Source organism: Eptatretus burgeri, chromosome 4 (assembly GCF_056783735.1).
Source record: "Eptatretus burgeri isolate ZD-2024b chromosome 4, Ebu_testis_v1, whole genome shotgun sequence".
NCBI lineage: Eukaryota > Metazoa > Chordata > Myxini > Myxiniformes > Myxinidae > Eptatretus > Eptatretus burgeri.
In genome coordinates, this window is record NC_140964.1 from 41,288,860 (window position 1) to 41,306,191 (window position 17,332).

Genomic DNA, 17,332 nt, shown 5'->3' on the forward strand with positions numbered 1-17,332 from the left:
CTTGAATACGTGCCTTTTATTATTATTACTGTGACTGAATACGTGCCTTCTGTGCTGTCTGCGTGTGTGAAATAAATGTGCTTGTTCAATTGTTCCCGCTTTGCTTCGTCTCCTTCCTTTTGTTGACTCTCCATCCTGCATCGTGTAAGAGATTGGTAGTGGGTGTAAGTTCCCGGTAACTAATCTGAACCGTCGAGGTCGACGATAACTCCGCTCGGTTATCTCTGCAGTACGGAACGAACCGCTTAAGCGGTTCGTGTCTGAAGTCGACCTGCGGCGAGGTATGATCGCCCGATTAACCATCCGCGTAGGTACTTAGGTAGGTCGAGTTTGGCGAACAACCCTATCCTACGCGGGTGGCCGATTGGCACGATTGTGGTGAGGTCGAAAGACCCACCCGTGACTAGCTCTCGGCCTTGTTCCGAGAGGGTCACGACTGAATTGTCCGTCCGGTGGGCGACGTGCCGCGATTCGAGTTACGTGGCCGATCGCACGCCAGCGGGCCCGAATTCGCAACAATATATATATATATATATATATATATATATATATATATATATATATATATATATATATATATATATATATATATATATATATATATATATATATATAATGCATATATTGATATATAGATAGATATAATGCATATATTGATATATAGATAGATATAATGCATATATTGATATATAGATAGATATACTGCATATATAATATGTATGTATATATTCTCTATTATAATACCAAGCTCGCACACTAAAAACTCTTCTCGCCGTCACACGATCCCTATGAAATTGCTGTGGCACTTAGCGGACATGCCGACAATGTTTGGGAAGTCTTGGCTTCCATAGTACCACTTGCATTTTGCACAATGCGTATTTTTGTCATTCCCCGTGTACGGTCTGTCGTCTGCTACCAGCTTTGTTGTACTGCTATCCCGTGCATGTGCACGGGTATCGCTAGTGTATATATATACAGTCATGCGCCGCTTAACGACGTTCCGGGCAACGACGGATCGCATATACGACGGGTCTGCCAGCTCTGAAAAAAAAAATAATAATAATATGCAGCTGAAAAATTCCTATCGCCGAGTGATGTCGCCTCATATAAAAATAGCACTTACAATTATGTACACTCTACAGAACATAATACCTCATGATGATAATAAACAACGACAGTGTGGCCCTGTTATAATGCGATCGTTGAGGTCCATAAAATGTCATCGTAAAAAAAGCAGGGTCGTGCTAAATCGGGATTCAAGGAAATCGGCTTTCAAACTGAACCAATGTTTCCACGTTTACCTTCTTGCAAGTAAATTACCTTTGAATTGAAGAATTCCACGAATAAATCGTTGTTCGTCAATTAAAACAGATTTATTTTTAGTGAAGCTTTTTATGTTGTTAAAACAATCGCACCGTTCCGAAAATATATATCACAATTGACAGGTGCTCGTTTATTCATTTTCAAAATTATAACATTGATGCAATGATTACATATTTATAAAATCCAAACACTATTTATTCACCTTTCTATAACACTGAACAACAAATTTAAATTTTTTTTTTTTACTGGAGATGTGTAAAGTGATTAAGACTAATTTGGGTACGCTGATTTCAAAAATCATAACCGTTTTGCTGTATCACGTCAGGATTTTCAGGAACAGAAATATTCCCATTGCCTAGAAGTCAGGATTTCAATGAAATTTACATATGTCTTTAACATGTCTATTTCGTACAGTTGTTGTTAACTTGTGTTATATTTCTTTCTTTTAGATAAAGATGAGTAGGCGTTCCTGTACCAATCATCCTGACAACTTCTGTTATGTCTGTGGTCGGTATACCAAAAAAGATCAACAGCGAAGTATATCTACAGCAGTGAAAATGAAGGCCGCCTACTTTCACTACTTCGGGTGTAAGGTGGGGGACCAAGAACAGAGCTGGGCACCACACATCTGCTGCACAAGCTGTCACACAACCTTGACTCAGTGGTTGGTGGGCAAGTGCGCGAGCATGCCATTTGTGGTGCCCATGATATGGCGTGAGCCGCAGAATCATCATGATGATTGTTATTTCTGCTGCACAAGCATCGCCGGCTTCAACAAGAAGAATAAAGGTCACATCAAGTACGCTGACTGCGTCTCTGCTCGTAAACCTGTGCCTCATGATGACGAGAACCCCGTTCCAACACCTCCAGCTGATCAGAACATAGCTGTAAGCAGTGGTGAAGAGGATGGTGATGATGAACCTTTTGAACCCAACACTCAAGAATCACACCTTCTGAACCAGGGAGACTTAAATGATCTTGTAAGAGATCTCTCGCTGTCAAAGGCGAAGGCAGAGCTGCTTGGATCAAGGCTGCAGCAGTGGAATCTACTTGAACCTAACACCAAGATATCCTTGTTCAGAGCACGTCACAGAGACATGGCTGAGTTCTTTGAGATGGAAGACACGATGACATTCTGCAGTGACATCAACGGTCTGTTGAAAGAACTTGGGTGTGATCACGATCCTGCAGACTGGCGCCTCTTCATCGACTCGGGGAAGAACAGCTTGAAGGCTGTTTTGCTCCACAATGGCAACGAGAAACCATCAGTCCCACTGGCTCACGCGTTCGGCATGACAGAGACCTATGAGACTATGCGGCAGCTGCTTGATTCCATCAAGTACAATGACTTCAACTGGCACATCTGCGGAGACTTGAAAGTGGTGGCGCTGTTGTTAGGGCTGCAGTCAGGCTACACGAAATACATGTGCTTCCTTTGTCTCTGGGATAGCAGAGACGACAAGAATCACTGGACGAAGAAAGATTGGGAAGAGCGAAAAGAGCATGTACCTGGTCGACACAACGTGAAGCATGTCGCCCTTGTCGACCCAGCCAAGGTTTTCCTTCCACCACTCCACATAAAGCTCGGCTTGATGAAAAGTTTTGTACGGGCAATGGATCTGAATGGGCGTGGGTTTTTGACATACCTTTTTGACATACCATGACATACCTCAAGGAAAAGTTTGGCAACACCTTGTCGGAGGCCAAGATCAAGGCTGGTGTCTTTGTTGGACCGCAAATCCGACAGATTATGAAGGACGAAACTTTTCCGACAACTCTAAACCCCAAAGAGCTGGCAGCGTGGAGGAGCTTCAAAGCTGTGACGGACAACTTCTTGGGGAACGAGCGCGCGGACAACTATGAAGAAATAGTGCAGCAGCTGCTGGAGTCCTTCAGGAAACTTGGCTCCAGGATGTCCCTGAAAATCCATTTCCTACACCAGCACCTGAACTTCTTCCCTGACAACTTGGGAGCAGTCTCGGACGAGCACGGCGAGCGATTCCACCAAGAGATTTCACTCATGGAGACGCGTTACCAAGGGTGGCACAACCCGAACATGATGGGCGATTTCTGCTGGTTCCTGCATCGTGAAACTGACACAGAGCAGCACAAACGCAAAGCCAAATGCCTAAAGCATTTTTAATTACATTCTAGTGGAGTTTTTCTGTAATTTCTATAATTTTGAAGCATTCATGATGAAATAAATGAATAAATGAATTTTTGTAAATATCATTGAAATCCTGACTTCTAGGCAATGGGAATATTTCTGTTACTGAAAATCCTGACGTGATACAGCAAAACGGTTATGATTTTTGAAATCAGCGTACCCAAATTAGTCTAAATCACTTTACACATCTCCAGTAAAAAATTTTATTGTTCAGTGTAATCGATGTGAGAGGAGATTGTAAGCTGCTGCTAACCACACTGATGGCAGTCATGAACTGCACAAAGGTAAATCTAACGCGTCTTCTGTCTCTTGGATGTGTGTTACAATTGCCGACAGTATACAGTACAGTAACATGCTGTACAGGTTTGTATCCGAGGAGCAATAGGCTACACCATATCGCTTAGGTGTCTATGTTTGTGTAAGTACGATGTTCGAAAACGAAAATGAAAAAAAAAAAAAGATGTTCGCACAACGACGACGTCGCTTAACGACGCATTTCTCAGAACGTAACACCGTCGTTAAGTGGCGCATGACTGTGTATATATATATATATATATATATATATATATATATATATATATATATATATATATATATATATATATATATATATATATATATATGCATGTATGTATGTTTCCTTCAAATCGAGCAACGAAAAAGAAATGTAAAAATTAATTTTCCAATAAGTCCTGTACTCTTCGGGAGTATTTGATCAATGCAAACAACCTCAGCAGTATAGTTTGCTGGAGCTATCTCTTTTTTTTTCTTGAAATGATTTTTTTCATCAACCGCTGTCACAATGGGAACCCAACGGGTTTACAGGTCATCTCGGAAAGATATAAGTGTGTGTGTGTTTATATTTGTGTGTGTGTATGTGTATGTATATATATATATATATATATATATATATATATATATATATATATATATATATATATATATATATATATATATATATATATATATATATGTGTGTGTGTGTGTGTGTGTATACTGTATATATAAATCTACTTGGAGTGGGCAAAAAAAATGTAAACACCAATGTAAAGTCACTTAATAGTATGTTGGACCACCATGTGGGGGCAGTACGGTGTGTTTGTGCTGTGGCATAGAGTCCACTAGGATCTGGAATCTGCAGTAGGGACGCGGCACCATTCTTCAGGCTGTACTGGCTGCCATTAGTCAATCAACTCACACCTGTTTTGATGCAGATGGAAAACGCTGTCTCAGTTGTCGTTGCAGAATATACCATAAATGCTCGATCGTGTTTAGATGTGGTGACTTAGAAGGCCATGACATGGATAATGTCAGTGTCATGCTCATCAAAGCATTGGGCTAGCAAATGTGCTCTGTGGATGGAGGTATTGTCTTCCTGGAAGACACCCCTCCTGGCAGGAAAGAAATGCTGCAACATGGGGTGAATATGATCACTCAATACCATTAAGTAGCGATTGGCATTAACCTTGCCTTTAAATGGAATGACTGCTCTCACACATGCCTGGAAAGTGGACCCCACAACAACACAGAACCACCTAAACCCTTAATCGTTCGAACCAAATGCTCAGGGTTGTGGAGTTCTTTAGGTTGGCACAATATGTGCACTCCTCCATTTGTCGAGAACATGGTGAAGGATGATTCATCTGACCATATCACATTTCTCCACTGCTCAGTCGTCCATTGCCTGTGCTCCTTGCACTACTGGATTTGCAAACGTGCATTGCCAGTTGTAGTGAGTAGTTTGGGAACTGCAACCGACTATGGTATCCCGCTCTGTGGAGTTTTTGGTGGACCATTTTTGATGAAACTGGCTCCCAACACCCCAGGTTGAAATTTACAGTCAATTGATCTGCAGTTGTTCACCGGATTCGCCTTTTACTTCAAATTAATACACGAATATCACGATCCTAGATTATGTGCTTCCATTGACTGTTGCCCTTTCCTGATTATGTCTTTCCCTCGGAGTTCCATGCTGACATCACTTTCGACACCATTGCTCATGAAACATCAGTAAGTTGAGCTGTCTTTGTCAAAAATAATCTTCATCCCTGCGATCCTGTGTTTAATGTTTTTATCCTCCATTTTCTGTCTTAAATGTGCTTTTTATCCCCCGCCGCGTGGCGGAAGGGGGATATTGTTTGTGTCTGGCTATGCCTTCAGCCATTAGTTTAGGTGGGAAAATCTGCTTCCACCATCCCAACCAGCCCGCAGCACCAGAACATTAGGGTGAGAGGCCATGGAGGGTCGCCCCGCTTCGGGACCGGACTCATCAACCAATGGCAAGCAAGATGGGAGGGGTGTGGCACATCACTGATGACATGTGGGAGGAAGGTGATAAAAGGATGTGGTATCGAGATGACGTGTGGAGATGCTGGAACTGATTGTCACTGGAGGGTGTGAAAAGCTGCAGAACGGCTAAAGCAATGCCATACCTCCAAGTGGACAGCCACACCTCCACCCGTCCAGCTACACTTCCACCCGTCCAGCCACGCCTTTTCCAGTCAAACTATGCATTGGAGCAGACACACTCACCAATTCTCCACTAGCTCTACCGGGTTTGGCGAGACTTTCTGTCTCGTGATTTCTCCATGTCTCCACCCTGTTGCATGAATGAAGGCCTTTAAGGTAATACGGTATAATTAAGGTTCCCGATTCATCATTAACCCGAGGGTGTGTATGTTTAGTAAGGCTAAGGGGATTGTTTATTTATTGCATACACATTTACCACTGTTATTGCTTTTCTTTTTGTATTACCCTCCCTCCCCCCCCCACACTCCCGTGTGCTTGCAATACAAAATAGAAACCTGACAGTCTCTTGGGTGGATTCCGTTCATTATGGTGGCTTCGTCTGGTGGTTTGTTTCAATCCCTTTAAGGTTAATTGGTCACAGTGAACACCGCTAGATACACTTGCGTCACATGACTTTGGTTGCTTGGCTGTAGATTAAGATCAGTCACGTGATCGCCAATCGGCGTAGAGTGGTTACGGTAGCAGAGGTTAAAAGGCCACCATCTGACCCAGAATTGTTGACTCACATGGCCTCTGCAGTCGTTTTGACCCAACTCTTCAGATTCGAACCGGGCAACCGGTGCAGTCTGGTGATTGTAACAATATTATGATGAGTGAAGTCGACTGCATTTCATTCAATACTTAACGGATCGATATTTTATTTAATCATCTCCAACAAATAGAATATATCGTCTTTTGAAATTAAGTGACAAAAGGTTATGTCAGCCACTCTGTTGATGCTTAGATAAAAAATTCTTATCAAATGATTGAGCACATCGAACCTTGACGTTTGATTTGTGGAGTGAAGACCACTTTCATGACTTGTTTGATTTGGGAATTTTGTGCTGCCACATTACATATTTGGATTCCTAATTTTAATTACTAAACTTTTTGATGTTTATCCTGCATCGGTCCCCTGACTGACTGACTGTTCTGTTGTTTAATACATTTAATTTTTTATTATTTAACTCTTGTAAGCTTGTGTTCAATAAATACAAGATTGCTAATTTATGAAGCTTGCGCTTGATTTTATGCACATCATTAAATTTTGAAGAAGGTATGAAGGAATTAATTTTAATACGTCCAAATGCATGTAATGGAATTGCCTTCAGGTGCAACTATTTAAAATAGCATGCAGACTGCATTCAAGCTTATTCTTTATCTCCATTTCTGTCTGGCCATTTAAAAAAAAATTTTTTAAATCCTCTTAACATGAAGCTAGCTTACTATATAATATGTGTCCTGTTAATACGGCAGTCCACGTAGCCATGTGAAGGATCTTTTTGTTCAAAAGACCAGACAATTCAATACTACTAATTCGTTGAGGATCCCAATTAATCCCACCTTCATTCGGCTGGGGAACGTGTTTGGTAAGTCTTTCACCAACCGGATGGTCAGGGCTGGCGTTTGAAAGTGACGGGAATTTGTAATTTGTTCAGGATGCTGGCGATAACTGTCCTACTTTTTCACAATGGACACCGTCGGATCGTTAACGTCCACTAACTAATAGACAGGGCAAACCCAAGGAAAAACTAACATTTTTTCCAGTCAAGGTTTTCTCAGGGGATTCATCATCCTGAACACATACCATTTGACATTAGCTTGGGGCCCACCCAGAATTTTGCCTCAAGTTTAAGATGGCGGCCAAAATCCAAAATTGCCGCCAAAATTACCTTTAGGAGATTTATACTGCCTCGTAGTGTTTCCCTGTCAACGTTTTTTCAGTGGTTCTGTCATCCTGAACATATATCCTTTGAGATTAGCTTTGGAGCCACCCAGGATTTGGCCTAAAATCCAAGATGGCTGCCAAAAATCAAAATGGCAGCCAAAATTAAATTAATTAGGTTTATACCGCCTTATAGTTTTTCCTGTCAAATTTTTCTCAGCAGTTCCGGCATACTGGACCGATCGCCTTTAAAATTAGCTTGAGAGCCACCCAGGATTTGACCTCAAATCCAAGATAGCCACCAAAATGGCCGTCAAAATCATCTTAATTATATTCAAACTTCCTCTTAGGTTTTCCTGTCAAAGTTTTCTCAGTGGTTCCGCCATTCCAAACCTATGTCCTTTGCTATTAGCTTGGAGGGCACCCAGGATTTGGCCTCAAATGCAAGATGGCCACGAAAAACCAAAATGGCCGCCAAAATTACCTCAAAATTGATATTTCGTCTTATTTGTCCCCCAGAACGTTCGGTTCTCGAAAAGCAGAGTTTAGGGGCTGTACAATAATTATGGACCTGGGGGAGGGAGAAATTTCCGGATGGTGTGCCATTGTCTTGTGAGCCCTTCTCTACAATCCATGGCGGTTTGATAACTGAGACCACAATCAACCGAGAAGTGAAGGTCAGAGTTGGTCCAATGCAAGGCGGATACAGTACCAATGAGAGCATAACAGACACATTCGTCAAGACCAGTCATATAATGGCTAAGATCAGAGCTACACTGAAGGAAAGGCTAAATATCATCACCTCCTCAGCCCACAAGGAGACCACAATAGCGGTCTGAATACACCACGAAAATATGGTTCATAATCTAGTACTTCAGCTTGACAAATACTTTGACCCATTCCTGAATGGTCCTGCTCGTTATATGAAGACTGGTGTGGAAATCGATTTTGATGTTGTAAGAGGATTGATGTCATCCGCAGAAGCTGGAGAACAGAAATATAAAGAATTTGTTGACTTGAGACTCAAAGCCAGTGGTGAAGAACGAGTCAATTTCTTCAACAAGATTACCAAGCTCAAGATCAAAACCGGGATGGAGAAGGCCAAGAAAGACCCAAAAGTTGTTAATATCCTGAAAGAAGACAGACAGGCCTTCGGTTTTCTGGTAGGCAAAGCAACATCTCCAGAAGAGGCACATTCATATCCCTTGACTACTGTCCCACTAGCTCTAGCCACACCAGAGAGAGATTTGAGACAAGGTTCAAAAGCAACATTGAGGAACTACCTCATAGAAGAGTCTGAATCAGTCCGTCAGAACCCGCCACATGAAGGAAATTGGCTTTTAGTTGGAATGGCTGCTGTGAAATCTGTTCCTGCTCAACAAACTTGGGGAAAATATGCAGCAGCCCTGTTGAAATTTTGCTTGCCAGCAGGTGACTCCAAACCGCAGCAACTGGGAATCATATTTGATTCATACAGTACAGTCACAACGAAGGAGCTCACTCAACGTCTCCGTGGCATGCCTGGAAGAAGAACTCGCATCACAAGCTCTGAACAGGACATGCCTAAAGGGAAAGATTGGGACTCGTTTCTGCGAAACTCAGAAAATAAGACAGAACTGATTCAATTTCTAGTCGATTACTACAAAACCGATGCTGTGAGATCCAACCTGAAAGTTCAACTAACTGTGACAGAGGAAGATAATACCTGGTTAATAACGCAACTCAAAATCGAGATGCTTGACTTCTGCAACCACCACGAAGCTGACACCAGACTCATCCTCCATGCATCCAAGTCAACAGATCCTGTAATTGTCAGGGCGACAGATACAGATGTCTTTGTTCTCCTGACCTATGCTTATTCTGTCATTAAACCATTACAAGACTGGATGATGAAGATTGACCATGAGAGGTATGTTAGCTTCAAGGCTCTAACTGACCGATTTGGTGACGAAATGTGTCAAGCACTTCCTGCCTATCACAGCATTACAAGGTGTGATACAACCTCTTTTCCATTTGGTGTTGGTAAAGTAAAACCACTGAAGAAGACGAAGAAACTGGGAAAGTTCCAACTTCTCTCGCAACTTGGCACATTGAGCACTTCAGTTGAAGACATCGCCGATGCTAAGACCTTCTTGAGAACCTGCAAGTATGCTGGAAGTGAACATGAAGAGTATGTGAGAACAAGGATCAGAATGTATGACAAGCAGAAAGTGAAATCCAGTTCAAGTATCTTGCCAGATGAGAGTAGCACCAATGAACACCTCAAGAGGAGCGATTTACAAGCTTTCATCTGGTATCAATGTCTGGAACAAGATATTGAGTATCCTTCCATCAAACACAGAGGTTGGGAAGAAACGGAAGATGGTATTCCGCCAATATGGTTCACCTGCCCCCAATTCCCACCAAGCCTTTTGGTGACGAGCAGCATAAGAAGGTTAACACCAGGTAAATATACATTTATTTATAGTAAAGCGACGCAAGGTTTCCATTTGCTGTTTCAGACTTGTTGTTTGTCATTTAGAAATACAATTCACAGCCTTATATTATCGAAATCAATTTGACAAAGCATTCAAATCATTTCCGATCATACAGGTGACATTAAGTATGATGCAGACACAGAAGATAAGAGAGACACGGCCTTGCCCCCAAAGAAGAAGAGAAGAACGAGACACAGCCATAGTGAGGACAAAGGAGACGACAGCACAGGAGGGGACGAGAGTACCGGAAGTGACAGCGACAGCATTGAAGAGCAGGCGGCTACCTCTTTTGGCAGTATTAGAGCAGTCCACTCATCTGACTCAGACGGACAGTAACTTGGAAAATAGCAAATGAACATTAACTCTGGACTTGCAGTTCTATCTTAATTATGTGTTTGTATTGCCCATTTTGTTGGTGAATTGAACTGTAGGATGACCAGAAAATGCGGTTAATATTATCTCCATTAACATTTTGTGGCCTGTTTTGAGTGAGAATGTCATATTTACGTGATACTGAAGCTCGGTTGAGTATTCTCGATCCCAACATCAATTTCTGGTACCATTATAAACCCCATATTAGGTACAAAAAGTTAATTTAACAGAAAAAGAGAACCCTTATTAATTCAATTTTGGTGGCCATTTTGTTTTTCGTGGCCATCTTGCATATTTGAGGCCAAATCCTGAGTGCCCTCCAAGCTAATAAACAAAGGACATAGGTTTGGAATGGCGGAACCACTGAGAAAACTTTGACAGGAAAACCTAAGACGTATTTTGAATATAATTAAGTGGATTTTGACGGTTATCTTGGATTTGAGGTCAAATCCTGGGTGGCGCTCAAGCTAATTTTAAAGGCTATAGGTCCAGTATGCTGGAACTGCTGAGAAAAATTTGACAGACAAAACTATAAGGCAGTATGTATATACCTAATTAATTTAATTTTGGCTGCCATTTTGATTTTTGGCGACCATCTTGGATTTTAGGCCAAATCCTGGGTGGCTCCCAAGCTAATCCCAAAGGATATATGTTCAGGATGACAGAACCACTGAAAAAACCTTGACAGGAAACACTACGAGGCAGTATAAATCTAAAGGTAATTTTGGCAGCAATTTTGGATTTTGGCCGCCATCTTGAATTTGAGGCAAAATTCTGGGTGGGCCCCAAGCTTATGTCAAATGGTATGGGTTCAGGATGATGAATCCACTGAGAAAACCTTGACTGGAAAAAATGTTAGTTTTTCCTTGGGTTTGCCCTGTCTATAATGCAGGCAGATTGGACGCCCGGTTTAACGTTCATCCGAGGGACGGCACACTTTGTGGTGAAACTCATTGCCTGCGAAACGCCATTCAGACAGGTTATCGTGGGCTCGAGATCGAACCCAGCAGAAACAGCTCAAAAGGTACGGGTGCTACCTCCGCACAATCCTGTTGGACTCAGCTGCTGCCTTTCTTTTATTTCAAGCTTTCCAATGTTTAAAAGAAAAATTCAATTTTATCTCTGCATTGTATGACAAAAAGTTATCTCTGGTTTGTGCTGTGAAAGTTCTTACGACCCAATTTTCAGCACATTACATTCCTAATAAAGTGGTCAGGCTATCTATGGCTCTACCCAATATAAGCATGTTAGATTGTATGATGAGGTTATACTGCCTTCAGACGGTAGGCTCATCAAACCAGATAATTGTACTGTTCAAATAACACCCTTTGTTGTCTGGGTTTATTATTCATATAAATTCAAATCAAATATCTTGAAGGAGATTCCCCTCCCCCTCTTGATTCACCATCTTGCAAGTGCTGCCTTAAAAAGTCAGAGACAACATTTCAAATTGTAAAGCACATCACGGGAAAATTCTGCCGTGGCTTTGTGTACAAAAATATGGGAGCATCGATAAAAATGATTATGGACTTTTGATGCTTGCTATTCCAATTGTGGATTCTTTCCTTCTTTTCAAGTCTTCTTTCCTTCCTCTCCAAGGACTGAACACCAAAGGTTGACTTAAAGGGATTTGTGACTACACAGCTGCCACTGTAGCACTTTCTCGGCATACTTGTGCTGTATTGCAATAAGCAAGTCTCAATAAAACAAGCTATAAACTGGAAAAAAAAAACTTTTCTTGGAGTCTTGAATGTGTGCAATTCAGCAATTGGAGATAGGCCTAAAGGGGTTTTTCTTTGGAAGGAGGGCATTGTTAATTTAATTAGAAATTTTGGATGGAAGTGTCTACTGCTGCATTGCTGTTCCGTCAAGTTTGAGTATTACCACGGGTCATGAACACATGCTGTCAGCTTAGGCCTCAGGTCACTTCTGGCATGAGGATAAAGCAAATGCTGCAGCAATTGTTTGTGCAGTTACTGAAAGGGTTAGCACTAGTATTATGGTTTATGCAAAGATTTGGAATTGGGTTTTAGGAATTGCACACATTTCTAATTATGAAGTACATTTATTGATTGATTTTGTGGAATTAGACATGGTGTGGCACTATGATAGGGAGAGTGAGCTTGTTTTAACAGTTGTGCTGTGACACCATCCACAAACTGTTTAATTAAGCCCGTTTTGGGACAGGTGGGAGTTCAAGTCGTGACAGGTGGGGGTAGCGCATCCCTGAACTTCGGCTTCATCTGGATGCAGAAGCCTCGCTCGAGGCCCCAAAATTGGAGCCGGCCCCGGGGGATGCATGAGCAAACATTCATCACCGCCTTCACCACCGAGGAAACCATTTTAATCCCACATCATGGTCGTCGCACACTTCAGCTCAGGCTTTAATAAGTCGTACGTGCAAGGATTTAATGGTGAACTGAGAAATATGGTGCATTTGAATGCTTTCATATTTTTTCTGTATGACATGAGGAGCACTTGCCTTGCTCACCAAGTCGAGAAATCTTAACTTTCTGGGTGTGTTGAATGTTTTTTCCATCTCAAAATTTCGAGCACGACGATGAGCTGAAAGTTCCATTCTTGTTTCTTGCCACAAGATAGGATGCGGTTTAAGGGCTTCTTGCTTCACATCATATGAAGAGAAAACAAACAAAGGTTTTGCATTTCTTTCTTAATTACACCGTAAGGAAAAAAATTGAAAGACTTATGGCACACTATTGTTTATCAATGCATGACACTACTTGCCCGGATCATTGTCTTGGAGGTGCAAGTGCTGCCTTCTGTGTTAGAATCTCCCTGATGAGCAAATGTGTTGAGAAACCAGCATTGTCAACCTAAGCCAGGGAGGATTTGGTGCCGCCATGCTGAGAAACATGCACCTGCACGTCTGCAGATGCAACTCCTGAATTATACGTTCACATATTTTTCCATTTGGCCTTTCTTTGTAGCTTTTGTTGGTTTGTTTATTTCTTTGTTTTAATTGTCTTTGTTCTCCTTCTTGACATCACGTATCTTTGATCTCCCAAGCCTTTACAGTGAGCAATTTATTGTATGAGAAATTTCGGCAGTTTATATTTTATGTCTTTGGGCCTGAAGCCTCTTCCGTAACTAGTGTTTATACACACAATTAAGGTCTACATTTAGATATTCATGCTCGACCCACAATAGGACGCATGGGCCATTAAAGCCTAATCATGGTAGCAGCCAAGCCTTCCAGGCAGCCGTCCAAATCAGCCTTATGATATAACAGTTTCGGTGCTTTGATGCCCTGCCAGTATCGGGCTGCATGTGTTCGCACCTGGGCAGGAAGCAAGGGTGGCAGGCTTGTGAGCTGTCTTTGTTGGCAGTCACGGGCGCTTGTGTACCCAAGAGCTTGAATCCGGAGCCTTGCGCTTTAGGGGTGTGCATGTGTGCATGCCGTTCACAGCTGAGGCAGTTGGACACAGTATGGTGGGTTCCAGCTGCTGTCGTTGGGTTTAACCAACATACGAGCGATGCATACTCAGGACTGACAGCTGTTACAAATGGATGCCTTGCCTGGCGGCACAAAAATCGATCTTGAGATATACTCGCATCTTTATCTGCCTTTCTCTCGTCCCCGCAATCTTACCATCAGCACTCTTATGTCTACATCCACTTTCACCTCCACTTCATCATCTATAATCTCCATCCTCATCTCCCATCCTATCCTACCCATCCTCGGTAATCATCCGGTCGTCCTGCCCACTGACCACAGATGGAAAAATCATTCAGTAGCTTTATCAGCTTGCCACCGAGTAAAGTTGGGAATACATTTCAACCAAGGACTTTTGAGTTATAAAACATGTACAGGTGAGACAACAGAAGTGGTCGACCACTTGGGCCTTAAGCTGTGCAAGATTGAAAAGAGCGTCCCTTATTGGAATTAGCACTGGGGTAAATGGAATATATATGCTGTCGAACAAACGACCAGTCTTATCAATGGATTTGGGTTCCAAAGAATTGTTGAGCACCAAATTTCGAAGTGGATGTCAAATTGTCTGTTTGCATTTTTGAAGTGAATATCAAATTATCCAGTTGGTATTGTAAATATTCCATGACAAATGTTGGACAAAATGTAAGCCTTTGGATGACAAACTATGCAACCGAGCAGGTAATATCCTGCACATGATGATCAGTATAGTCTGGATGCTCGCTGCCACACATGATTGTGGGAAAGAGTGAAAAGCCAAATTTTGATCTCCATTTTCCTTTATGATATTCCATAAGTTGTTCCAGCCTGACAGGTTGCCATTGTCCTTCATTTTGTGTCCATACAAGCTCACTATTTGTATAAAATACTTCGATCAATTAACAGCATGACAAGAATCATTGTGACAGCGCAGTGGGGCCTGGCTTAAAGGATCTGTATTGCATGGGTTTATATCATCAGAGGTTTTTCATTGATTAGTAATGCACATCTGGCAGGTAGTGCATCTTTGGAGGCAGCCGACTAGGGTCATCTCGAAAATTCTTTCACCCTACATGCGTGACGGACATAGTCGTACAATGAGTTCTCTTCCAAGGAACTTCATTGTAGAAGGAGGCCATTAGGGCCATAAAGCTTATGCAATGGCTGCTAACTTAAGGTTGTTTGTCCATAATATTTGTTACCCCCGTCAACGAAGGTGGACGGAGGTTATGTTTTTACCCCTGTCTGTTTGTCTATGCCTGGTGTTGGTTTAATGGTTATCGTGGTCGGCTTTGGATCCTAGGGTCCTGAGTTCAAATCTTTCTCAGCTATTGAATTAATACCAGGTGGGGTTAACTCGGCATGTCATCCTTCCGAGGTCAGCAAAATGAGTGCCAGCACGCTGGTATACTGTGTCGGAGTGGTGACCCGTACAGGATTGTGCCCAATAGCCAAGGAGACTGCTTAAGCAGCACCAACGCTCTGCACAGAATATGGTCCCAATCTCCTCTCCTCCTGTTTGTCTGTCTGTCTGTCTGTCTGTCAGTGAGCAGAATATCTCAAAAGGTTACGGATGGATTCGGACGAAACTTGGTGGCCAGGTTGGGTGTGTGGCAAAGCCGAATTGGTGAGATTTTTGTGAAGATACAGATCCAAATACTATAATTTTTGAAGTGGTTTTTCACTATTGAGAGATGGTTACCGTGAAAAACGATATACTGTACTGTATAGCATGTGACCACAAAAAATTGTGGATGGATTGGGTCGGTAACAAGAACAAGCTGATTAGATTTTGGTTCAGGTCTGATGCCCATCAGTGGGATACAAAATGTAAACTGTTCAACCTGGCAGAGGTATGTGCTCTCCCAAGTGCCGTTCTAGTTACGAGATGTCATTGTTTTCATTTCTGAAATGAAACAAATTGTGTGTGAGACATGATACTTACTGATCACATCGGGAAACAAAGAGACAGCGAGCACATGTAATTTTGTGATCATCTCGAACTTTTACTTTAAAAAGTTACAAACGGAGTGACAGAAATTCTTCATGTGCTGAATGCCACTTTGGCGATTATAATTCATCTTCACAAAGCATACCTTTGTAAGTTGCGTAGATCATTATTCTGATCGAATAAAAATGTCAAAAACTAGACTGGGTTAGGAAATACTTTATTTGGAGTTCCTGTGTGTTGTACAGTAAACGTTCATCACGATAATAATAACAATGAAATGAATTGTAACTTTAGATTTCGTAATCCTTAACACAATTGGTGAGTTGTGGAGAAGCAATCGATCAAAGCGACATTCTCCATTAAGAATATTCTCATGATTACTTACTGAATGTTCAAGTCGTATGAAAAGAGCTTGCACATGCATTACACAAAACAAAAACGAAACATTTAGACTGGAGAGATGAATGGAGAATATGTAAATTTAATTTGAGCTCTTTTGTGCCACAACCCACCTTCCCTTATGATTTGTGCTCAAATCACGAGGCCGTTCAAACTTCCTGACGTTGAGGTCCTCGGTCGATCATACGTGTGCGTGCACGTGCTCACATGTGCATGTAAGCTCTCAATTAAAATTTCCAGACGTTTGTAAAGGTTTACGGAATGCGATACATCTTGTTACTTTTGATTCTAATGTTGTGAAGCTCGAATTTGAAGTTTGCCAGTAAGAACCTTATGACCATCTATGTACAGCAATCGGCTGCCTAGCTCAGTTATTGTTGGCACATTGCTCTTGTAAAAGTTATAATAACTCAATAAGTACATGGTCCAAAACCAATGTGTTCATATTAGTTTGTTCAGTATCAGCCTGTGTTCTAACCAATTGGTCACTCGTTTTAACAGGTACAACACCTTGACAGGGTAGGGGTCGGTGGTGGGTGGTGGGAGCAGGAAGGAGTGGAGGATAACGCCAAGATATGTCACTAAAACGAGGCTGGCGAGGGATTCCCAGCCGCCTGCTCTTTACTTCGCTTTTGCTGCTCCTGCCTGCCGCCATCTCATCATCGTTCCCAGATGACAGCAAGGCTGTCAGTGTGATTGAAGGTAGGTTTGAGCAGACTCTTTGCTAGATGTGCATCTTGATAGGTTTTAGGCTTTCGGTGAAGTTTTGGGGAAGGCGGACGCTGTCAGAATGATGGGTAGGTGAAGGATTGTCATGTAGTGCAACATCACCCCTCATTAACCTGATACAAAGTCACCTTTTCTCCTCCATTCTGCAGGTGGTGATCAGTGTGCCTGGTTTCAGGGTGCAGGGCAATACACAAGAGGGCAAGTCACAGCAGGTAGACCATTTGACTTCCAGACCATGCTCAAACTTGGACACATGCTGTACATCGGAGAGAGGTGTGAATAGAGTGCCATGTGAAATAATTAGTGCACA

At 42.1% G+C, this 17,332-nt stretch overlaps 2 protein-coding genes across 4 annotated transcripts in view; both read left to right on the top strand.

Annotated features, from left to right (window-relative positions):
• LOC147027871 (semaphorin-6A-like) overlaps positions 1 to 17,332 on the top strand; it is a 200,432-nt gene that overhangs the window by 108,802 nt on the left and 74,298 nt on the right. For all 3 annotated transcript variants that reach the window (XM_085877585.1, XM_085877586.1, XM_085877584.1), the window contains 2 exons: positions 16,795 to 16,995; positions 17,172 to 17,295. In XM_085877585.1, coding sequence (XP_085733711.1) covers positions 16,869 to 16,995; positions 17,172 to 17,295 — 251 coding nt within the window. In that variant the 5' untranslated portion in view covers positions 16,795 to 16,868. The remainder of the gene's footprint in view (positions 1 to 16,794; positions 16,996 to 17,171; positions 17,296 to 17,332) is intronic.
• Positions 8,504 to 10,295, top strand: LOC147027872 (uncharacterized). The gene has a single exon (XM_085876487.1). It carries the CDS (start codon positions 8,519 to 8,521, stop codon positions 10,223 to 10,225), a length of 1,707 nt encoding a protein of 568 aa, XP_085732613.1. The 5' UTR covers positions 8,504 to 8,518; the 3' UTR covers positions 10,226 to 10,295.

Coding starts and splice junctions, on each gene's coding strand:
- LOC147027872 (XM_085876487.1), top strand. CDS start 8,519: ATGGTTCATAATCTAGTACTTCAGCTTGACAAATACTTTGACCCATTC.